At 36.9% G+C, this 25,559-nt stretch overlaps 3 protein-coding genes across 11 annotated transcripts in view; 2 read left to right on the top strand and 1 right to left on the bottom strand.

The window, feature by feature from the left end:
* LOC121730318 overlaps nucleotides 1–11,035 on the top strand; it is a 93,907-nt gene extending 82,872 nt beyond the window's left edge. Inside the window, exons 5-15 of one of the 5 annotated variants that reach the window (XM_042119310.1) lie at nucleotides 2,074–2,225; nucleotides 2,694–2,806; nucleotides 3,064–3,110; nucleotides 3,849–5,834; nucleotides 6,491–6,580; nucleotides 6,663–6,859; nucleotides 7,644–7,869; nucleotides 8,145–8,437; nucleotides 8,554–8,698; nucleotides 8,852–9,050; nucleotides 9,820–11,035. In XM_042119310.1, coding sequence (XP_041975244.1) covers nucleotides 2,074–2,225; nucleotides 2,694–2,806; nucleotides 3,064–3,110; nucleotides 3,849–5,834; nucleotides 6,491–6,580; nucleotides 6,663–6,859; nucleotides 7,644–7,869; nucleotides 8,145–8,437; nucleotides 8,554–8,698; nucleotides 8,852–9,050; nucleotides 9,820–9,978 — 3,607 coding nt within the window. In that variant the 3' untranslated portion in view covers nucleotides 9,979–11,035. Of the gene's footprint in view, nucleotides 1–2,073; nucleotides 2,226–2,651; nucleotides 2,807–3,063; nucleotides 3,111–3,194; nucleotides 3,402–3,848; nucleotides 5,835–6,490; nucleotides 6,581–6,662; nucleotides 6,860–7,027; nucleotides 7,405–7,643; nucleotides 7,870–8,144; nucleotides 8,438–8,553; nucleotides 8,699–8,851; nucleotides 9,051–9,819 lie in introns of those variants that run through there. The other 4 variants (XM_042119309.1, XM_042119313.1, XM_042119314.1 and 1 more) reach the window with 4 other exon arrangements.
* A 1,271-nt stretch (nucleotides 11,036–12,306) lies between these two features.
* Nucleotides 12,307–21,105, top strand: LOC121730669 (ionotropic receptor 21a). Its single transcript, XM_042119813.1, has 9 exons — nucleotides 12,307–13,030; nucleotides 13,126–13,318; nucleotides 14,070–14,201; nucleotides 15,337–15,498; nucleotides 15,789–16,030; nucleotides 16,377–16,517; nucleotides 19,152–19,347; nucleotides 19,843–20,041; nucleotides 20,563–21,105. Exons 1-9 carry the CDS (start codon nucleotides 12,307–12,309, stop codon nucleotides 21,103–21,105), a joined length of 2,532 nt encoding a protein of 843 aa, XP_041975747.1.
* Nucleotides 21,106–22,329: 1,224 nt separating this feature from the next.
* The window catches only part of LOC121730121 (myocyte-specific enhancer factor 2), a 74,361-nt gene continuing 71,131 nt past the window's right edge, over nucleotides 22,330–25,559 (bottom strand). For all 5 annotated transcript variants that reach the window (XM_042118987.1, XM_042118988.1, XM_042118989.1 and 2 more), the window contains exon 9: nucleotides 22,330–25,456. In XM_042118987.1, coding sequence (XP_041974921.1) covers nucleotides 25,344–25,456 — 113 coding nt within the window. In that variant the 3' untranslated portion in view covers nucleotides 22,330–25,343. The remainder of the gene's footprint in view (nucleotides 25,457–25,559) is intronic.

Below are 25,559 nucleotides of genomic sequence, written 5' to 3'. Positions count from 1 at the left end.
TGACTCGTTCTTAGCAAAGTTGCAGGGTAATATATATTCTACAACACTTAAAACTCAAAATAAAATAATCAAAGCATCGAACCAGTATCAATATAATTCTTCTCCTATATCAAGTTCAGGTTCATCAACATTTAATTATGATGGCATAAGCACACCGAAACCTTTCACAGTTCCAGCAAATAGTGAAAATCCTGATACAATTTTTGTTACTTCAACACCCAAACTTCAATCTTTCCAGCAACAATTACAAAGACCGGCAATTCAAACTAACGGTATTATTCAGGAGCAAAATCCTTTGAGTTCCAGTGGCTTTAATAGGCAGCCCCAGAAAGATGCAAGTATACCCCTGGAAGCTCTACGGCCAAAGTTGCAGCCACCTAATTTTGATGATGATAGACAACTTCCAATTAGTTACAATTTCAAACCATTAGTAAGCAATGCTCCAACCACACAAAAATTTACTCCAAATACGTTGAGACCATATCTCAGTACGACAGGATTTTCAACAACTCTTACTAATAATAATCATAATGGAAGACTCGTGAGCATACAGCCAAATTCAGTTACCAGTGGCAGGCCAAATTTAGTATCAACAGACAATAAAAATACAATTATATTCGCGGTAACCCAATCGACTCCTAAGCCTTCCTCTCATCTTTCGAATGATCATCTTTCGACATTGCAAAATTATTGGAATAATCCAACTGCAAGAATACCATCATTGGCGGAAAATAATAAGCAATTATCAAGAAACCAAAGCCTTGTATATGAGACGCAAAAACCAAAACGTAAACCCATACCAAAACCTTCACCAGAAATGAATGATTACTATTACGATGACGATGATGAGCAATATTATTACGAACCAGCTGTTAAACCAAAATACATGCCAATTTCTGAAGTTATGCCGCAAAGACCGCAAATGGCTCAAAACTATCAAGAATATGACGATATATCCCAAAGCTATCAAAAGAGTAATACTTCTATATCCCAACGACCTAAATTTAACCCGCTCAAGCCAACATTTGTTCCTAAGAATCATAATGATTTGTCTTATATATCTAAGAATCCTTTCAAAGACACTGGTAAGCCAGCCTCTGGTAAGATACCCGTGCCAGTGATGATTGAGTATGATACCCCCCAAAAAAATAGCCTGTTACCAGATGGGTCAGACAAATTGCCAAGTTCTCGAAACAGAACTAGTTATCACATAAGAAAACCAGTCCATATTGACAATGGAGCTAATACTATAAAACCACCCAAGTTCCTTAATCAGACGACTTTGCGGCCTTACACAGTACGTCATAGATTAGCAAAACCAACAACGGTTAAGACTTCCACCGTGGAAGAAAACAAGGATAGAGGACGAGTACGTCATCACAATATTGTAGCTATGAAGTTGACTACTCCACGCGACTCTTACAAACAAGAGACTCGAATTACAAAGACACAACACGATGACAGAACAAACAGGTAATTTCTAGAAAACTTCTCAAAATGACTTGAGGTTACAGCCTAGACCTTTTGTAAATATTATGTATTTTTCTGACTAATTTTTTTGACTCGATGATTACTTGTGACAGCACTTGACATCTTTTGGGACTAGACAGGTAGATTACAGCACTTACGACCACACTCAGAGACATTTAATGACGAATAAACTTGAATTTATGACGGCATTAATTAATGTATTAGGCTTATGTAAAATCTTCATTTAAGCTTACAATAATTAAGTAATTAATATTCGTCTCTGAGTGCGGCAGTAAAACGATTATGATAAAAATGCGAATTGAAATTAAGCCATTAGCATCAATAATAATAAATGATCCCACTCGAATACACTAACAATATCTATAAATTAGGAAACATTTTCTGTTTGAAAGTAGCGGTAAATTATTTTTAACAATTATTTTAATTTAAACAATATTATAATTTCACTTTCACTACCAACCTCTATTTACTAACCTTGTATTAAAATATTTTGTGTTGTATGATAAATTATTCATGTAGTATTAACGTAATTATTTTGAAATAATACAATGTTGGCTAATTTTATAACATCAACATTTTCAGTTTGGAACCAACGGAAAGTGTTAAACCATCCTCGTACTTAGGCAGTCCTAGACCTAAAATGCTGTACAACGCATCACAAGCGTACAGTCCTGACCAATATGACCCATATTATGCCATCTATGACGAAGATGGTGAACTTTATAAAGACTCAGGTAAGTAATTTCAAAGATGTTTTGAGCAAATAATGTAAATTAATATTTAATGTAAATAAGCAATTATCTATACAAAACATGAATATATTATAATTAATAATTAACGAATTAATAACTGAATCAATAAAAACGAAACACATAATAATGTAATGTACATACAATTTGGTTTTTGCTTTACACGTAACACAAAACCAAAATAACGAAATTATTAAGCAATTTGAGTACAAGAAGCTGTTAAAACTGCCTAATAATATTTAAATGAATTATACATATTATGTACTACAATAATTATATATCACTGTGAATATAAACACTTAACCCATATTAATTGTACCCATGACAATATTATGATTACCAATTACAATTTCCTATGGAGTGTTCAAATTGGTTGTGGTCTTAACCGGTGGTTGGGAATGGTGTTGGCAGATTATGGACAGCAATATAATTCAGCTTCACTCCGACCTGCAGTCCAGCAGACCTACCGAGGCACACCACCTAGTGTACCAGCGAGAAGGCCAGTGGAGTATACTCCAAGCCCCGTATCGCCTGATGATTATGATGATGCTCTTATACAGGGACCGGTAAGTGTAATGCAGACTTTGTAAAAATTATTTTATAAAGGGTAATTTAATCAAAAAATAAAATTATTATAGTCGAAAAATAAAATTATTATATCGAGTTTATATCACGTTTTAAGTGTAATTTTATAACCCCTGATAAAAGGAACCGTCTCGAAAAAAGGCCAGTATAAAATGACTAAGGTTTTTAGATCAAAATTCTATTGTTGCAAAGATATAAGTGGGGTCACTTATGTATAACAATTCTAAATGTTTTACAGATAAATAATCAAAATCAGTATCAATCGGGGATCCGTCAATCAACAAGGTAAAGTTTCGATATTATTAACACGCCTTAAATATTAACTATGCTAAAATTAAAATCTATCCGCTAAATACAAAAATTATTCAGGGGCGAAGGTAATGAGTTGGGCTATGATCATAATCTGAGCGGCGTGAGGACGACATACGAAGCTACAACGCCTACAACCCTAAGCACGCCCCCCTCTACAACTAGCACAACTACCACCACTACTACCACTACCACTACCACAACCACACCACGTCCAACCACTGCACTGTTTACAGAAGCCTTGACCCCATCTCGATATACCCCAAGGTACTACAAAAGATTTTGTTATCTGAACAACGCGTCATCATCAAAGCTTTTGTCATAATTTTGAGTACCATCATTCATATTCCATGACTAATTGACATTCTCATGAACTATTTATGTAACCACAACTCTTGTTCTGATTCTTATGCCTAATTAGTAATTACTAACAATGTTAATATTTTTTGGTTGTGAATTGAAATCAGTTCAATGGTTGTTAAATATGTGTAAATATTATTTTGAAATTTATGTTAATGTAGTTTGAGATTTGAAGCTTTAAATTGCATATCTAATACCTAATAATACATTCCTTTTGTGGTATCTTTTCTTAGAAAACCGTCAGTCAGAGTGAGGATTTTTAAGAAGTAACAAAATAGACTCATAAAATTTTACTCAGATCTTGTTGACAATTGGAATCAAATTAGCCTTATTTCTTTGCTTTATATTCAACAGATCATCCGATGAAAATCAATCTCGCAGCCCCGTTTCCTCTACAATCAAAAACTCTTTCGATGAATCAAATTCATCGAACCCTTCACCACCGCCTGTACCCGTTATAAATATTTCTTCCCTTGCCAAACCCTTTAGAAAGACTGACAACATCCCTGTGACAGATAATGACTTACATTCGACTCAGGTAGCCCCGACTTATAAGCCGCGAACTTATACTCAGACTAAAACTTTGGACAGAAAAGATTCCGTCGAAATTATAAGCGCACCATACGAGAAGAGTGATAAAAAAATAATATCACTAACAACCGGATTTTCCATCAGACGGAATAGTGATGATAATAAAAACCCTTACACTTTAACTTATATATCCAAGCCTCTTAATACTCAAAATGCATTTAACTACAATACCAATATAGGCAGTAAAAGTGAAAACAAATTTAAGGATTATTACGATACGAGCAAAAGCATTGAACAAGTGTTGGAGAAAAAAATTAGTGACTCAGATGTGCTTCCTTTAGACAAACGCATTAGAAGAAAACATAACAAGCATGATAAAGTTCATGACGAAGACCAGATTCCATATATAGATACATCCACAGAACAAACTACAACACTATCTCCTACTAAAGCAACCAAATACTATTTAAAGATGGTTCATAAGCGGCCGGCAACAACTACTCCATCTGCTGTTACAAATTCGGAACACAGCGCTTTATATTACAATACTGAAAGTAGCTCTCGTGATTACTATTCTACGCCAGAACCTATTATCTTGAACACTAATGACTGGAATCAATATAACACCAATGACCAAAATGTTGATTCTCAAATTTCCTACTATAAGCCTAATAATTTACGAAACTTCTATGATGCAGATAAAGATATCACGCCTGAAAGTTCAAGTAGTACCACCACATCTACTCTTCTTTCGCCTTCAAATTCAATTTACTCTACAAGTGAGAAGTCAGCTGATATAAATAGAGATAATTCTGACTATTACAAAAAACCAAAACCTTCTTACTATCTCTATCATTTAGAGGACGATGTGCAAGCAGACAAAACAACTGAAATTTTTGGTGGAAATGTTAAAGCCGTTCTAAAATCTTTTCTAAATGACGTATCCAGTACATCATCCAATGAATTGGTAAGTACACCTTCTTCGCCTTCTTCAATCGAGTATTCATCACCTAAAGACCGTTATACTCCAAAGGAAACGGAAAAAACGGTACATATTGGATTCCAAAAGAAGAAAAAAGTAAAATACGCAGATGAAAAACCAATAAGAAACCATTATAAACATCTGGAAATTATTACAGAACCATCAGTTAATCAATATTTGGCACCAACATTTGATTCGCTTTCTTATGTCACCACTGAAAAAAGTCATGAAAAAGATCGACCACCTTCGTCTACAGAATCGCCTGCAGCCCAAATAGAGTCGCTACCTTTAAACAACGAGAGAAACAATTATAATCAAGACAGTGAATTCGAGGCAGTTACAAAGCATGACAGATATTTGTCTAAATTCAGTGGAGTTATAAAAAGTAAACCAAAAATAACTGACTCTCGTAAATACCATATCATCGTTAATGAAGATCCTCAAGAACCTCAAGAACCAATTAAAACTGACAACTATGACTTGAGCTATAATGATAAAAATGACTTGACTGAAAACTCTGTTGGTATCGTTGAAACTGTTAAGACATCGACAGAACCCATTAAACACCAATCTACAACTACCGTGAGCTATGACGATGAAATTACTACGACGACCGTAAAATCAACCACGACTCAGAAAATTGAGAAAGAGACAAAGCCCACAAAGAGTTTGTCCTTCCCAACGCGAGCCTCTCGCATTAATCCTGCCATAAAGTTAGCTGCGACAAGCTCTGGAGGTGGGCGCAGGAGTTACCAATCGTCGTCCAATTGCTCATCAGACAACAGTCTGCAAGACAATCCAAAGTGCAACGAAATCAAATACCAGAGGTACTTTACTCGCCGGCCTAATGTGATGCCTACATATTACAATCACATCTAGATGGACGGTGAAGGAACTTACTTAAAGTCCTTACTTTCCGCATAGCAAAATAACTAGCATGTGGATAAATACTTTTAAACTTCGTTAATAGCACCCACGGCATCTCTATCGCTTAGCATACTTTTAATTTTATATTCTCATTGGGGGACTTCCAAGTCGGTTGAGTTTATTTCTGAATTGTTAACTCCTGACGCGACCATTTCCATTTCTCGCACATTGCCTATTACTTGTAATTGCAATGTCACTTCTAGTTGGTTACCTAGACAATATTTGGAGTAGTAAGTTCCTCAATGTTATCGCTACAATACTTTTGCACCACATCGCAACTCATTAGTTTTGAATTCGCACTCCACCATTTAGTCTTATGCACGAGTAATATAACACTTTTTTATTGTTATTTTTTTTTTGGTTTTTGAAAAACAGGTAATGATTTTATTTATTTTTATTCGAAATCGCTTAATTAACAAGTTCAAAATTCAAAATTGTTGATTTTTTCGCATCGAAGAAAACAACAAGAAAATCGTGATTGCTTATAACATAATCACGCAAGCTGAAAATCATATAGGTACAAAGAAGAGCTTATAAGTCGGAATCGTTTTTGCAGGCCAAGCAGTACCCGCGGACGAGGTTCTGCTCACTACTCCACATCAGGAGCATCAGACGTACATCCGCCTAACAGGGGAACTCCGCCAACGTTAGATACTTGATTATTTTCAACATTTACTTTTCGTAAATGTTGGTAATTATTTTCAATGTTGTTTTCTTTTGTGTAACAGTCGCACCCGTCCTACTCTTAAACCGTCTACCGCTATCGTATCGAAGACCGCCGCGGAGATAGTTGATATTTACACACACCCGCCTAGCAGACCGTCTCCCGTGTACCCACAACCTACTCCAGACAAAACAGCCGCGAAGTGCAGAAAAGATGTGTGCCTATTGCCCGATTGTTTCTGCGGAGGAAAAGATATTCCTGGTATGTGTGAATATTTTTAGAAAGTGTATTTTTAAATTAAAATTGTATAAATGTGAAGTAATAAACATCATTAAGATGTATTTTTCTAAAGATTAAGATAAATAATTATCAATTGTTAAAGTCCACTCTGCTTAGTAGCTATAAGTAAATTAATTTAATGAATCTCAGGAAACTTACCAGCCAACGAAGTGCCGCAAATGGTACTCATAACGTTTGATGATGCCGTAAATGATCTCAATAAAATGTATTATGAAGAATTGTTCGAAAAAGGTCGAGCCAATCCAAATGGGTGTCCAATAACGGGTACATTTTTCGTATCCCACGAATGGACAGATTATAGTCAAGTACAAAATCTTTACGCCGATGGCCACGAATTTGCTTCACATACCATTTCGTAAGTCAATAAGATACAGATAGACAAGCTGTATACTGGAGTGGACTTCTCTGTATTAAATATATTCAACTTTAATATGATATTATTATATTCTATGGGTGGGATATACTTTTAAAGCGGGATCTTTGGAGGATTAAAAGTCTCACTAGACTAACTGCGACTACTTTTATGCGGCAATATACTCGATACTCGATAATAATACTTACTACTTGTTATTATTTTTTACTAATGATATATTATTTATTTTTTCTCTCCTTCCTTCTACCAATCATTATCAAATCTACTTAACCTTTCTTTTCTTATTGCCTTTTTCTTTCTCTCCTTCCTGGTCCTGGCACTTTTACACTTCCAACATTCGCATGCACATTACCTACGTCCCGCGACAAACAGGCGACTTACCGGTGGATAAGGTCCCACAAATGGTTTTGCTGACCTTCGATGACTCAGTCAATGACTTGAACAAACAACTTTACTCGGATCTTTTTGAGAAAGGCCGTGTCAATCCTAATGGATGTCCTATATCAGCAACGTTTTACGTGTCACACGAATGGACAGATTACAGTCAAGTACAAAATTTGTATGCCGCTGGACATGAAATGGCTTCACACACGGTTTCGTAAGTTTTAAGAGTTGTTACGGCACACGATCAAGAATTGCACACTGTTATATTTTGTGACGAAATTGAATCAAACATTTTTGTACACAATTAATTGTGTCTCGTGTAACTTTCCTTGTAATTTGCATGCAAAAACTATTTAATAGCTTCTAAACTTTCAAACTCTTTATATTTAATTAATTTATTACCTTTATAAGTTCTTTCAAATTAACTTTTCATTTAACTCTTAACCTCCTGTGTTATCTCTGAAATTTTAATATCTAATATGATTTCAGACATAGTTTTGGAGAACAATTTTCGCAAAAGAAATGGAATAGAGAGGTAGGAGGACAAAGAGAAATCCTATCAGCTTACGGTGGTGTCAAACTCGAGGATGTCAGAGGAATGAGAGCTCCGTTCTTATCAGTCGGTGGAAACAAAATGTTCAAAATGTTATACGATTCCAACTTCACGTATGATTCGTCGTTACCGGTCTATGAGAATAAACCACCGAGCTGGCCTTATACTCTTGATTATAAATTATTCCATGACTGTATGATTCCACCGTGCCCCACAAAATCGTATCCAGGTAATTTTTCAAACGGGTTCTTTATGATTATTTTTAACTGAAATTTGAATTTTGTCATTTGTTTTACAAATTTATTTGCCAGCAAATAGCAATCGCTCTTATTATTTTATGTTCAGGTGTTTGGGAAGTTCCTATGGTGATGTGGCAAGATCTGAACGGTGGCCGGTGTTCTATGGGAGATGCGTGTGCCAACCCACCCGATGCAGAAGGCGTATACAAAATGATATTGAAAAACTTTGACAGACATTATACGAGCAACAGGTACGTCATAATATTTAGTAGGACTATATTTTGATAACATCTTATTATTGTTATCATCATGTTTGTTTAATTGGTCAGAATTAGTAAGCAGACGATTAAGTAATATTACTCCATTATTTTAAGTAACTGTTATATTATATTTATTTATTTCAGAGCTCCATTCGGTCTTTTCTACCACGCCGCTTGGTTTACTCAGCCTCATCACAAGGAAGGATTCATCATGTTTCTGGACTTTATCAATCAAATGCAAGACGTCTGGATAGTCACAAACTGGCAAGCACTACAATGGGTGAGGGATCCAACGCCCATCTCAAGACTAAACAGCTTCCAACCGTTCCAATGCAATTATGCTGTGAGTATTTCATCATCTTAATTAAATTCAATTTAATCAACCCTTTATTAAAAAACCGACCAAGTGCGTGTCGGGCCACGCGCAATATAGGGTTCCGTAGTACCACTAGTTTTTGAAAATTTTTGTATGGTCAATGAATGTACATTTATAACGTGTTTTACACTACTAACAACATCATCTCAGTTACTTTCAAAGAAATTTAAATGAAAAGTTCCTTTATACTTCGCCGAAAACATTTTTTTAGTAGATCGACTATTACTCAATAACTTATGAAGTCTTCTCAGCTGTGATAGTTTTCCTTTACTACTCCCGTGAATTTTTTGACACTTCCAGATACAACCGTTTAGCTGGTAGAAGGGGGGGGGGGGGGCTCTAACGATTTTTTTCAATTTAAAACTTAATATTTCACAAATGGACCCCTAAATCAGAAAATGATCAATGAATACCCATAATATTTTTAAAAAACCTATGCAATGACACCCCACACGATAGGTGCGAAAAAAAAAAAACATCCATGCCAAATTACACCTATAGTCTCTGAGCAAAACCGCGGATAGACAGACGGACAGACAGACAGACAGACGGACAGACCGAAACTATAAGGGTTCCTTGTTGACTACGGAACCCTAAAAAGTATATGCAAAAGTATCTCTGTCTGCCTATCTGTAGGTCTGGTAGGATACTTTTTTAACCTTTTGATAGCTATTACTGCAGGTTATGTTACATTTTAATTGAGATACTGAACAAAGAATTTTCTTTTTAATTTCAGGACCGACCGAAGAAATGTAACAATCCTAAGGTGTGCAACCTATGGCACAAGTCCGGAGTGAGATACATGAGGACCTGCCAACCCTGCCCGGAGATCTACCCATGGACTGGCAAGAGCGGTATTCGATCATCACGCATAGACAATGAAGTCGAAGAATAATCCATAAATAATTAAGTTATGAATCCAATACAAGTAGAGTAAGCGAGGCATAGCTCGTCTATGGTCACAGAGGACCATTTGTCACCTATGAGAGAGTGCCATTTAAAATTTGATGGTTACAAAACATTGCAATATTCCCTTTTAGGATAATTTTCTACTTCATGTTAGTTCAAATTTGTAATGTATTGGAAACTGTGATATTTTCTGTTTTCAATAGTTTGAATGCAAGCGCTGGAATTATGAATTTTAGGTTATTGTATGTTTATGCATTGATTCCTATTGCTCTTTATTTATCTATAGCTAATAATCAATAAATCAATACCACTTACCTACTGCTAAATGAGACATACTACTCACTATTAAATTAACGAGAAAACTCATTACATTTTCTGAAGGTTGTATTTAATTTTATATTATTCTGTTGCAACAAAATATTTCATTGTATATTCGCGTGAGCCATACCTATTTAATTAAAAGTTAGTAAATAACTTCTTATCTTGCCAGCTTGTGGTCGATACTGCTTTTATAAGAGTTGTAAATATTAGGTTGTAAAGTATGATTTAGTGGTACGTTAGAGTAATCGATAAGCTAAGGAAATTTTGTATTGATTGAAAAAAACGTGATTATTTTAATATTATTAATGTGAGAGATGTTTTTGCTTTGTGTAGATGTCTGCCTACATCGTTTGACTGATGTAGCACACGTATACACGATTGCTTAAAATTGTAACATCTCATATCATTCCCTATTTAATCATCTCATTCGTTAGATTTTAGAGCATGTCCGATTTTTCTATACTTCAAACTATCGCTGATAATTCATTTACATATAAATTATTTATGAAGTTGTATCGAATGATTGTAAGTGTAAATATAGGTTATTATTTAAAATTGGTAGTATCATATTTAGGATGTTTCATTAAAACAGTGTTTTGGGCTTTTCTACAACTCGGACATGACATCAGTATTGGTAGATTGTGACTTTTTAGTCTTTTTATAATCGTAAAGGTGTGATAATTGTATGCCGATACTGACAAATAAAATTATGTAAATTAAAATATCGTCTTTTGTTTCTTTCTCTAGCGAAATTTTCCTACTATATAAACCTACATAATATTTATACCTATAACCTAAGTATATAATAAATACATTATTATATCTTATATAATATATCTATACTAATATTAGAATTCTGCAGAGTTTGTTAGTTAGTTTGTTAGTTAGTTTGTTTGTTTGTTTGTTTCAACGCGCTAATCTCAGGAACTACTGGTCCGATTTGAAAAATTCTTTCAGTGCTTAGATAGCTCATTGATTGAGGAAGGCTATAGGCTATATTTTATCACGCTAAGACTAATAGGAGCGAAGAAATAGTGGAAAATGTGGAAAAAACGGGGGAAATTATATGAAAGGGCTTATTTGAACGCGCTAATCTCAGGAACTACTGGTCAGATTTAAAAAAATCTTTCAGTGTTAGATAGCCCATTTGTTGAAAAGGGTTTTAGGCTATATTTTATCACGCTAAAACTAATAAGAGCGAAGAAATAGAGGAAAGTGTGGAAAAAACGGGGGGAAATTATTTGAAAGGGCTTATTTGGGTTCCGATTTGAAAAATTCTTTCAGTGTTGCCTATTTATCGAGGAAGGCCATAGGCCATATTTTATTATTCTACGACAAATAGGAGCGAGTAAATAGAGGAAAATGTGGAAAAACGGGGGAAATTATATGAAATTGCTTTTTATCTTAAGATTATTAAGAACTACTGGAGCAATTTTTATGTTATTTGGCAAACATGAAGAATAGACCACGTTAAGGGACATAGGCTATTTTTTTTTGCGGAAAAATGTACGGTCGCGTGAAATTTCTAAATTACGCGAAGCCGCGCGGAACATATAATATAATAAAATCGTAGGAAAGTCAATGCTGTACATTGAATATTTTTGTACAATAAATAATACTTGGGACGTGATCTACTATACTAACGCGGACGAAGTCGCGGGCAACAGCTACTTATATAATATATAATATATTATAACCTAAGTACATAATAAATACATTATATAGACTTAACAATATTGTATAATATAATAAAAGACTATAATTATCTTTTTTTTCAAATTTTGTAGATATTATTGACAATATCGATATCCTTGAAATGAATATCAAAGTTATGATCGTGAACTTCAAATGAGCTAGCCTTCATAAAAAATGAAATCTCAATCACGACACCTGCTCAATTCCAATAGCAAGGTTTTTGAGAGTCTATAAAAGCGATACTATTTTCCACTCTTTCATTCAAGACATCGACCTACGTGAAAATACTCAAGAAACTATGCAGTGGTATAACTTTGCTAAATCTGTTATATTAATTTTGTTTTTTCATATTACTGGTGTTATTAGTCAAGATGTTCAATATTATCCAGGAGCTAGTGAATTTAAAAGAAATAATGCAATACAAAACAAAAATGAATATGCTATTCATAAAAATGCTAAATCACTTCAAGATACATATTCCTCGAGAAAATTAAGTACCCAAAATAAAGAAAGTACTGAAATAATATCAAAGAGATCTGCCGATCCAATATTTCACGGACATCCGAAAACTAGGGAGGAAATATGGCATTCGAATTTTCTGAATCAAGAAAAGAAAAAAGAAACAGACTCTCTAATAAAACTAATATACAACATAACGTTAACTTACCTAGATGATTGTACTTCAGTTATACTTTATGACAATCAGATTAAATCTGAACACAGCTTTTTGTTTAGAGACCTCTTACGAAATTTCCCACTTACTTTCATACACGGGTACATAAACGATGATTACCAATTAGCTGACCCCAAACTTTTAAACCCAGTAAAGAACTGCCTTAATTTTATTGTCTTTATAACTGACGTGAAGAAGGTAGCGAAGGTTTTAGGTAAACAGTCTAAAAGTAAAATTGTGGTGGTCGCGAGGTCCTCGCAGTGGGCCGTCCAGGAATTCTTGTCTGAACCTTTGTCTCGCTATTTTGTCAATCTTCTAGTGATCGGTCAAAGTTTTCAAGACGACGATAGTAATTTGGTGAGTATTTATAAAAAAAATATTTCGATGCAGAATTTTCTATTATTCATATTAACCTTAATTATACAAAAATATATTTGTAGGAAGCGCCATATATACTTTATACTCATACATTGTATGTCGATGGATTGGGCTCGAGTAGGCCAAAAGTAATTTGTTCTTGGTCTCATGGAAAATTTTCAAGAAATGTGAATTTATTTCCACCTAAAATGACTCATGGGTACGCTGGACATAGATTCTTATTGGCGGCTGCCAATCAACCTCCCTTTATTTTTAAAAGGTATTTACAATACAATAGTATACTATCAATCATATTATATCAAATAATTTAACAAAGAGAAATCAATAATATAATCAAATTATAGAGCAGGGGTCACCAATAAGTTTCGCTCGGGGTCACTTTTCAAACATGAAATGATCTTCGCGGTCCGCTCATTTTATAAAAAAGTACCTGGATGACCGAGCTTTGCTCGATAAAGCAAACACTCATTGACTTCGTGTTACTTAATAACGCCATCTGCTGGTCGTTAAAACAATTAGTTGCTTACAAAATAGTATTATTATTCGCCAATAGATGTCAGGAAGAGTCATATTTTTCAGGTATTTATTTAAAAATAAATGGGAAAAATAACCACTTTTGTAGCTAATTATCTCTCTGTTGTTGAAATATTGGTGCAAGCTATGGATATTGACAATAAATCCTGGAGATGTCGAAGTCCTAAGATGAACGAAGATCATCTTCGAACATGCTTGGTCCGCACACAATGGGTCGGCGGTCCGGGTGCGGACCGCGGTCCGCCATTAATTGATGATTCCTGTTATAGAGAATATGACATTTTTATCAAGTAGCGCAAAATACCCCATCCTTGGCAGTCACCTCATTTTTGGCTTGGCACCTTGAATTTTTGGTTGAAAACACTATGTCAATAATAGGACTTTCCGTAATTTTAATTCTTAAAATGCCAAAAATTAAGTGCCACGGGCCACCTTGCTGCTATTTTAAATATCGATTTTTAAATTGTAAATTGTAGAATAAAAACTGACGCTGATGGTGGAAATCCTCGAGTACAATGGGATGGAATCGAAGTAAGAATAATGAATCTTCTCGCAGAAAAAAATAACTTCAGCGTCGAAATATTTGAAACAAACTATTTACATCTTGGGTAAATACCTAACTACCTACCTAGTTAATGCCAATAATAACCTAAGATCCAGCAACAGCCAGACTTTCGTAATTTTATAACAGGTGAATGTTTTCCTGTTTATGACCCCCATAGAGGCAGGAACGGCCATCAACTATGGAATTTCGGTCGCGGTTACTTTAGGAGGTATCTAGTTCTTCTCAATTTTACCTTCGATAAAATATAGAGCTCAACTTTTTATCTTATTTTCCTCGTGATAACTGTGGGAATCTTATATGGCATATTATCCCACTGACGGACACTTTATTTTCTGTTGCTTCCTACAGTCAGACCACCGCACAGTCCTAAATCTACTAAGCCAGTGGTCCCCAACCTTTTTTTTCACATCGTTTTGATCTTGGTGTCGCGGGCCGCAACAAAAATGTTAGGATTAAAAATTACATTCTTCAAAACGCGGGCCGCGGGTTGGGGATAGCTGCACTAAGCCCACTAAAGTATCCCTTTACACTCCGTCTGGCAGTGGGGAGCAACTGTCAAAGGCCTGATAGACGTACGAACTTAAAGCACGCGGGTTTTAAGTTCGCGAACTTACTCGGCTCGCGTCGGTGACACACGAGAATCGCTCACACTGGAGTACCATGTCCACAGGCTCGCGGCTCGCGGCTCGCGGCTCTTTGCTGACACACACACAGGCGATTAAGATCGTCGAGCCATAAGTCCGCGTACTTACTCGCACGTCTGTCACCCCCTTTTAAAAATGTACGGCGGTGGAAGACGGGATTCCCATAATTATCCCGAAGAAATTAAATATAATAAGTGAGCTTTACACTTTATCAAAGGTTATGTAGACCTTCAGAGCTGGATACCCCCTAAAGTAACCGCGACCTAAACTCCATACTTCCCGGTCGTTCTCACCATGGCCATATGGGTCATATACAGGAAATTTTCAGTTTTTATAAAAGACGAAAGTGTGGCTGTCACTGCCGCTTGGGGGTATAATTTTTACGCAACTTTAGCCAGACAAATTTTCTGATAGAATATTCTTTTAGTAGAATTATTAAACTACTATTACTACTAACACAGTATAGCAATATTAGTCCCTATGTCATATTGCTATACTGTGCTACTAGGTTAATAAAGGTTTACATGCATTTAGGTCGGGAGATGCTGTCACAAGAGATCTGATCACGGGGAAGGCTGACATGGGTATGGCCGGAATTTATGTTACTGTTGAAAGGCTTAATAATACAGACATGAGTGTTTCACATTCCCACGATTGTGCTGCATTCGCTACGTTAATGTCAACGGCATTACCAAGGTTAGTGATGCTTAATGAAGATCAAAATTTTTATAATCCCTAATTAAAACAGAGAAGATTATACCTATTATTATGTACAATTTTGTAAAATAATGATTCAATATGCACTCAGATGAACTGGTCAAAATATATTATCTTACTTCGAGTGACGTAGTGATGTAATTTGAATAGTGTGTAGACCATAATATAAACCATAAAATGGTAAACTAAACGAAAGAAAAAGAAATACATTCAGATGCTTCAAATCTCCTAAGTTAACAGAAATTACAATATGGGACTGGGAATTTCAGATATCGAGCAATCCTTGGCCCATTTCACTGGCAAGTATGGGTAGCGTTGACTTTCACGTACTTAATTGGTATATTCCCTTTGGCCTTCTCTGACAAACATACTCTAAGGCACCTGATGAACAACATGGGGGAGGTGGAAAATATGTTCTGGTATGTCTTTGGGACCTTCACGAATTGCTTTACGTTCGTTGGCAAACACTCTTGGAGCAAAACCACTAAAATCACCACGAGGCTGTTGATTGGTAAGATTCTTGATGAAGTTTAAGATACTTTGGTGAGGTTAAGTATCAAATAATTAGATGTTGGTTTTAGATTGAGATTAAAGTTTAGAACTTCTACTAGTAAGTAGATTTATTGTAAACCCTATCAGATCTCTATCTGCTATCTGCTCTATATCAAACTCAATGCAAAGTTTTAGTTACTTTAAATACCAAATGCTTAGTTCCTAAGATGTTGACATAATATTTTGTTGTTGCAACGTAGCTTACCAGCATTAATTTGTTGCTCGTTAGCAATTAGAGAAAGTAGCCCGCATGCAGGTAACCCGGATTGTCGTTGCATCGATTAATGTTACTCAACTTATTTTAGGCTGGTACTGGATATTTACCATCATCATAACAAGTTGCTACACAGGATCTATTATAGCGTTTGTTACTTTACCTATATACCCGGAGACGGTGGATACTATTACACAACTACTATCGGGGTTCTATAGAGTTGGGACTTTGGGTGAGATTATTTTTATAGTAGTACTTTTTTCATAAAAAACCTGATTACTAACTAAGGATAATAATTTACACCGCAATATGTAAGTTTCTTTTTGCGTCGTCTGTCTTTTAGGGGGCGTCCACAAATTACATGAGGTATTTTTTTGAATTTTTAGCCCCCCCTCCCTCCCTGGTGAGATTTCGTGAGATTTCATTCAACCCCCCACAAATCTCACGTGAGATTTTTCAAAATGTGGGTTTCTTACGTTTGGTTTGACAGCCAGTAGATTTTCTTTCAAACGAATTTGTGAATGATCTTAATCGTATAACGATTACGCTTATGATTAAATCTTAAGGCCATCCCCCGAGCAAACGACCTTGACCATACATTTGCCGCGTTGCTGAGATCGCACAAAAATCCTATTTTTTTTTACTTAACTTAATTCAAAATTGATCTTAAAAAAATTTTAAACGGGGAATATGTAGTTCATGAAATTATCTATCTATTGTCATGTGTTTCAAATAAACGTAATTTGTAAATACTAGGGAGATGCTGAACGTATAATTCAATTTAAATAAATTGGTTTTACTTTGGAAGCTGATATCATGAGTATAATAAACAAAAATAGAAAATTTAAAACGTGGGAAGGAATGTTGATAGACTGAAGATTATTGCTGTATGTTTATTATAACTTTGTAGTTTTCAAATTATGAGTTTATAAGACTCTAAATTCGGTAAATCACGGAATCTCCGGAGTTCCACAGGGTTCTGCAATCGGTCCGACCCTGTGGACTTTGGCTTTGACTACGTCCTGCGCTGTACAATGCTTTCTGGATTTGAGAAAATAGCCTACGCAGACACACTTGCCGTTTGTCGTGGCAAGACGATACGAGAGGCCAAGATTCTGTCGACGGCGACGGTCGCTCAGATTGTCCGGCGAATACAGTCGCTGAGCCTGACGGTGGCTCTTAATAAGTCCGAAGCCTTGCTATTCCACGGGCCAAGGAAATCGCCCCCGCCGGGCCTAGCTGTAACAGTGAGCGGCATTAATATTGAGGTGAAGTCGTCAATGACATGTCTCGGCCGGGTCCTCGACGGCCGATGGACTTTTAAGGACCATTACCGTCGCTTATCCGAGAAGGTCAGATCAGCGGGGGCCCTGGCCTCCCTCCTGCCCAACCTCGGAGGGCCGAGCTTAACGTGCCGACGACTATACATGGGAGTCATTCGCTCCATGATAATGTATGGGGCGCCAATATGGGCCAGAGATCTGTCGCCTACAAATCGGCTTGTCCTCGGGAGACTACAAAGGACCATGGCGACGCGAGCAGTTCGTGGGTATCGCACCATCTCAAAAGATGCTGCTTGCCTGCTCGCCGGTAGTGTCCCATGGGACCTTGAAGCTAGAGCCCTCGCCGACGTCTACTGGCGTGGCGCAGCGACTCGCGCGGGGGGCAGCAACCCCCTACCGGACGCCGCACGTCGGTAGAGGGACCAAGTCAGAGAGCGGATCATCGAGCTATGGGAGGAATGGCTCCAAGAGCCAAAAGTCATCGTAAACCTGGTGCAGGCCATTCGACCAGTGTTGAAAGAGTGGTTGACAAGGAAGACCGGCGCGCTCTCTTTCCGACTCACACAGGTGCTGACCGGGCATGGCTGCTTCGGTCGGTACCTGTGCGAGATCGTAAGTCGAGAGGAAACCACGCGATGTCACCACTGTGACTGTGACAGGGACACGGCCGAACATACCGTCACGGCGTGTCCCTCCTGGATAGTACAACGTGCGGCACTCAGACCGGACCTTTCCCTGCCGGCACTGTTTCGTGCAATGCTGAGTGGCGAACAAGAGTGGAAAGCGGTGAAGGATTTCGCTCACGACGTCATCTCCGTAAAAGAGGTGGCCGAGCACATAACGGAGAGGGAGGCGCTCAACCCTCGTCGCAGAAGTAGGCCAAGGCGAAGACGGGTCAATCGAAATGACCAAAGCGTCCCACCTTAGCCAGGGCTCGGGGCGACGGTATGGGGATGCCGTCGCACATTGCACCGAGTCCCCGAGAGGGTCGCGAGGCGCTGCGTACTCTTCGCGCATCGCGACACCAAAGTGTCAGGCCTACACAAACCCTGGAAGGGCCTCTGTTTGGCCACGTATGGGCTCGAGGAGGGTCTGCTGGTGACAAGCAGGCACGCGCACGCAGAGACGCGGAAAGAAAGCTCGCGTGTTCTCGCAATCCTGCGTGCGAAGAGTTGAAGAGTAGGTATAGACTGGTTTTTAGTGGGTAGGGCTGCGGTCAATTCACCATCTTTAAGGAGTTAAAAAAAAAGGCATTAAGGTGCCATCGAAATTCTCATACATACCTACTTAATACCAAAATAATTTTCTCAGACGAAAATATTTAACATGTTGGAGTTATTTTTTAGCTTAAAATAGTAATTACCTAGGTTCCTGCACAAAAATTTACTACAAAATATTTAAAGACTAAAAAATATTTTTTATTGTTTAAATATTTTGTAGTAATATTTAAACACAAAAAATATTGAGAATGAGAATTTCGATGACACCCGGCCTCTTAAGCATACGTACAATCTGGATGAAATGGACTAAAATAGTATATTGATAAAAAATTAAAAAATTGTGATGAAAAAATGTAATTCTAGATCATGGTGGATGGGAACGTTGGTTTCTTAACTCTTCTGATCCGCTAACAAACAAGTTATTGAAGAATGTAGAGTTGGTTCCCGACGTGAGGTCTGGTATTATGAATATAACGAAGGCTTTCTTTTGGCCTTATGCTTTTATTGGATCGCAAGCAGAGCTCGAATACCTTGTTCAATCTAACTTTTCTAAATCTGAGTAAGTTACTTATTAATTTTGAAGTGAAAACTTCTTTAGCGGCGTTGAGCACTTTTGTGGGATGGGTAAAAACTGTGAAACTCACGTCAGATTCTCGTGCTGATCGAAAAACCGTAAGACGGTTGGAGAATAGTGTTGTAACATCGAAATCAATTAATCGAGCAATCGATTGTTTATTTCGATTGTCGAAATTTTTTAATCGATTGTAAGGGTTTCTATTACTTACTTAATTAAAAAAAAACTATTTTTTAAAAATCGATTTTCATAAAAAATGGGTTAAAAATTTAATCGATTGTAAGGGTTTCGATTAATTAAAAAATCATTTTTTTTTAAATCGAGTTTCATGAAAAATTGATAAAAAAATGATGTACAACGTTAATAATCAAGTTTTCATTTCTGCCGGCACTCCCGGAGTGCAACCCGTCTTTTTTATTATGATTTAAGTTTTTGGCATTTCGGATACTTAAATATATTTTCGATTGCTTTTAACTATAGGTCTAAGCGTGATCTTTTGCATATATCAAATGAGTGCTTTGCACCATTCGGAGTCTCTATAAGTTTTCCAAAAAACTCAATATACACTGCAAAATTAAGTGAAGACATAAGGAGGATTATTCAAAGCGGGCTGATGGATAAAATTGTAGATGATGTCCGATGGGAGCTACAAAGGAGCAGTTCAGGAAAACTACTATCAGTAAGTTGAATTTTATGCCAGTATCAGTTGATCTGCTTCTGGCGAAGTAGTTGTTCTGCTTTTGGCAACTAGTTTGTCAGAAGCGCAGCGTTTTACTGCCACGCAAACTCTCAAGTTTTTTTTTAAATGAAATAAGGGGGCAAACGAGCAAACGGGTCACCTGATGGAAAGCAACTTCCGTCGCCCATGGACACTCACAGCATCAGAAGAGCCGCAGGTGCGTTACCGGCCTTTTAAGAGGGAATAGGGTAATAGGGAAGGGTGGGGAAGTGAAGGGAATAGGGCGAAAATCAGCGATTGGGCCTCCGGTAAACTCACTCACTCTGAGAAACACAGCGCAAGCGTTGTTTCACGCCGGTTTTCTGTGAGAACGTGGTATTTCTCCGGTCGAGCTGGCCCATTCGTGCTGAAGCATGGCTCTCCCACGTGTAGCTCTCCCATATAGGCTCTCCCCTAAAAACTATGTGTCTCTATTATTTTATTATAATAGATATCCGAAATTTAACAAGTTTATCTTGTAGGTTGGATCAGATTCACTATCATTCTCTTCATTGGAAGAAAGAGGACTGACTTTAGAAGACACGCAAGGCATGTTTCTCCTATTGGGCGCTGGATTTCTATGTGCAGCTGTCGCTTTAATGTCTGAATGGACCGGAGGTTTTTATAAAGGCTGTCGGAGATTAAAGACAAGAATGACTGCGAGCAGAACAAACTTACACGAAACAAATGAGAGGTGTATCTCTACGCCCAGTATTGAAGTTGCAGATTATCCAGAAATAGATATTTACACTGCGACAAATAGTATTGATTCTGACGAGGGCAGTAGAATCATAAATATAACAAAAGACAACTTCGTTATACATTATAATAAGCATGAACAAGATTCTGACACTCTCACTACGAATTCTCTCAATTTAGACAAGGAAGTTGAAGAAATATTTAAAATAGCCGAGAAGAAGGATGCTCTCGAAATTGATAATACAGTTCGTTTCGAAGATGTAGAAGATGAAAAGGGTGATTCGAAGAATCCGTTCAGTAAGACGTATAGTCTGTCAAGAAAGTGAAGAAATTAAAAAGTGGCAACATAGTAGTGTCATCCCTTTCAAATCAATCTAAGAAAAAAGGGATGACACTACGATGTTGCCACTTTTTAATTTCTTCACTTTCTTGACAAACGGACGGATCGTTAAATATAAATTATACTAGATATTCACAATATTGAATAGTGTTAGATATTCACAAAATGTTAAGTGCAATACCTATAATATTGTATTTGAATTAACTATTTCTGCATCAATTACTGTTAAATAATAATTTATATTAACGAGTTTTAAAATTTATTTTACATAATTATCCCGTTTTTTACAACATTTTCAGATGTTTCGCTTCTATTGATCACAGCGTGATGTTATGTAGCCATCTTACCTCCGTACATGAATGAAGCTGTCCATTACAAAAAAAATCGAACCAGTAAATCTTCAGCTTTATAATATAAATAAAACGAAAGAAGGTATAAAGGTACAGTTAAGCTAAATCGGATTTAATTTTAATGTGCTTCCAGTAAATTCTAAATTAGATCTAGCAACGTTGCCTACCAGTAAAAATAACTAATATCTTTAAAATCTTACCTGTAGTAGCAGCATCTAACTATTCAGACAGTTTTCACAGTGGCATGGGCGACTGGAAAGAAACATTTGATTTTTTTTCCACGGGCTTTGGCCCACCACTGTATCTCCTGTGTCGCCAGGATCGACAGTGGTATCCAACCACGAAAATACTTTGATATGATCTCAGGGAGCCCGAGGGACATGCTAAAGCTGTCTTGGGACCCGCAACGAATTTAATCAGAAGAAGATAGGAGTAGGAAGTGTACAATTTTCCCTCCCCATAAAAAGCGGGAGACAGCACAAAGTTGCAATGACCGAAAGTCAAAGAACTAAAGGGAAAGCACCACGGGAATTAATGTTTATTATTATGACTACACTAAGCTAGATCTAAGGTAATGTTGGAATTTGTTGTGTTACACTGTTTCCAGTAATAATTTTATGACAAAAACGCTTAAACGCTTAAAGTTCCTGGCGCTGTCCATCGTAATATCGGACTCCCGATTTGCAAAGCATGTTGTTAAGCATTATAGATAATATTGATATTTTAGATATTTTATATAATTGTATGTAAGGTAAATTATAGATATTGATATTTTATATAAAATATCAATATCTATAATTTAGGTATAATTTAGAACATTCTTTTGTGGAAACTTTGTGAAATGAATAAAACAATAAAACTTGACATCCAACTCTTTATTACCCTTCGAACAGTCATCAAAATAATTTATAACAATTTTCTAACACTGTTCATTAACATTAATCCATTCAGCCATAGAGATGTTTTATACATTGCGAAAGAGTGCGCGCAGGCGCATAGACCTAACATAATGCAGGATTCCGCCCGGCCTCAACTTAAAAATAATTATACAATATGACTTAAATCCAATGAGATACCTCAGAAAAACGGGTACGCTCATTATACGTAAAAATATCGATAAAATACAACATATTTCGCATCTCGATTTTGTAAATTCAAACAAAAATACACCTATCAACTAGTAGCAATCTGTTATTGCACGGATGTTACCAGAAAGTGAAGTTGAGTATTCAATAAGGATATGTATAATACCTATTCTATCTGGATCGTTCACGATGCACGGCGTTACAATAGCAAAGAGCTGGCGGTACTGATCTACTTTGAAATCAGCAGAACTTTAACTATAAACACTTACGACTACGATGCTTTAAATGCATAATAATTACGGATACTTAATTTAACGGGGCGCGCTCCGGGTGCGAGTTAAGAGGCCGCGGTGAGTTGACACTCCGGCCACCGAAACTCATACCGAGGACGCTACTCTTTACTATTGTAAAGCGGTTAATAATACAGGAAAAACATACACAAACGTAGATACGTCTACAAAACAAACCAAGCAAACCCTCACACGACGCACGCCGTACTTGTGCGTGTTATGAACGATAATTAATAATAATGAAATCATTTCCGACAGAATCTCACAACCTCGGAAATAATGCTCCCAATACCAGCTTACTGTGACTCTTGAGTCGATAAAGTTAAGTGCAACCGACTTATATAGATCTAGTGAAAGTAATGTGTCTCTGAAAACACGTGCAAGACGTTGCAAGAACTACAATCTACGTATGACGGTTCGGGACATTTTTCATCAAAACTCGACTTCGTCGACGGAAAACGTAGTATCTGAGAAACCATACAACGAACGTCAAATACTGCGGCCAAATAATTTGAGCAATCAAAGAAGCACTCGACGGTCAGCTAAACTATTAGGAACGAACGACCGAAAACGATCAAGAATCAACGCAAATTTAGATCTTTTTATAAGAGGACTGTAACAGTGCATTGTGTATATCACAATAACAATTCTACACATATACGTTTGAATATACTCCCGGTAAAGGGACAACATTTATTTACTCAGTATTAAAATATTAATTCGTAATCTAGTGTAAAATATTTTACAATGCGAAAATACATATCGTACGTGTTCAGACTTTTGATCGTCAAAACTGTTTCTTCCCTGTACACATTTAACAAATATACATTTATAATTTTGTTATTGTGATTTGAAGGTGTAAATATGAGCGTAATTGTGTTATATTCTACGAGTTCAAGACTGCCCGAGCGCAGTATTTCTTCAATGACATAATTTATTTTATATACACAAGGATTATGCGATCCGGTATTGTCATACCGATATATTTTATAATATATGTATGATACAGATTAATACTAATTTTACAATATTTTAAGACGTGAAAAGTCAAGCATAGTCTATATAAATTTGGTAGGTATATGGTACATTCAGGCACTGTGAATAAGGCATCTACAGTGATATAGGGTTCGATAGGTAGAAATAAACATGATCTATTCATATAACAAGTAACAATTTTTATTCATAGGAACTCTAAATAGTTTGAAACTTTTCCTCGAAATCAAAAATATTATAGCATCTTTTCTCGAAAAATAACGTACTGTAAACGGTCGTACTTTCTAAAAATAGGGTCGCATGTGATATAGTGCATTACGAAAATATGATTTTTGTGAAAATATACATCTGTCTATGCTTAGTGAATAATTTTATGGTAGTGCTAGCTTCAGATCACAGTAACAAAATAAATATACAACAAGCATTTTTGATAACCAATTATTATTACACGCTAAATAGAATTATTCTAACACATGGGTATTTTATACAGATTTATTATGTGATATTACAAATTGACTTCAATTTTGGTCTGCAAACGTGAGTTCACATGCTACTTTTAATTCGAAGCCGATCAGGTTGAGATCAACATTATGCGAAGGACCAATTAGGTGTAACGAGTACATCCGCGCTGCTGTCTCTCTCGCACAGACGCGGAGGCGCAGTCGGTAGGATCGGAAAGTTGGGGGGTAGATGTGAAACGCAGATGTACTCGTTAAGACTTAAGCCCCGTTTACACTAAACGATTTGACGCGGCGTGTAACGCATACAGGTGTCTCTATTATGAAGCTTGTACTTATTTTGACCGCTTTAAACCGTCGAAACGGGGCAACAGGATCGTTATACAATATAGATGTTACTCTCGTGAATGCTTAGAGTGCAAGTGTTATCATAAGAATTTTAAAGCTTCGTGTGGTACCTTTACATAAACGAGTCTAGCTAACATTATCTACTTACAATACATAACATTCGTACCTAACGGGACGTGTATACATATTATGTAAATATTACTCTTATATTGTATAAATATGTCAATAGATAAAGTACATTTCCAATACATAACTTTATTATCTTCTGTGATGACGCTAACGCTTACGATTACGAAAGTTCGGATGTCACACTAAAATATTTTAAAATGGCACAAAAAACTTTCGAAACACTAACACGAGTCAACAGTTTCACCGTTCCTCACTTCGGCGCGCAGTCCGATCCGTCCACTATATTAACTATCACTAATTGACTAACTTTAAGCTAAATAGACAATGGCACGGATTGCACATAGTGTCACGTATTTACAAGGAGGCTAACATTCAGTGTATGTGCAGATGGGTAGTGAAACATCAATTCTCTCCGCTAGTCTGCCCTTTTCCGCGAGCCAATGCCAGAGCACCTTCCGAATTCAGACTTTAGTTGCACCACGGGAAAAGAGCACAGTACCGGGCGATCGGGCTGGGCCTAGCAGTGGGGGTGGATGGGCCTCGGGTAGGGACCGAAGGCCTCGGGGCCCAGCTATGTGGCCCAGCCCTCGATCCGCGGCCGCTTGGAGTGCGGCTGCTCGTAGTCCAGCGGCCCGTGCCGCATGTCCTGTCCCGGCGAGCCCATATTGCTCGATGTCACTGAACCTGGAATTACAATGTGGAAATTAACTGTTGGATTTGTCATGATTATTTTAGAAGATTGTGGCATTGATTGATCATTCAAACATTCGTATAATATAAATGCTTC

The sequence above is a fragment of the Aricia agestis genome, chromosome 9 (assembly GCF_905147365.1).
Source record: "Aricia agestis chromosome 9, ilAriAges1.1, whole genome shotgun sequence".
Lineage (NCBI taxonomy): Eukaryota > Metazoa > Arthropoda > Insecta > Lepidoptera > Lycaenidae > Aricia > Aricia agestis.
This window is presented reverse-complemented; position numbering and strand designations above follow the sequence as displayed.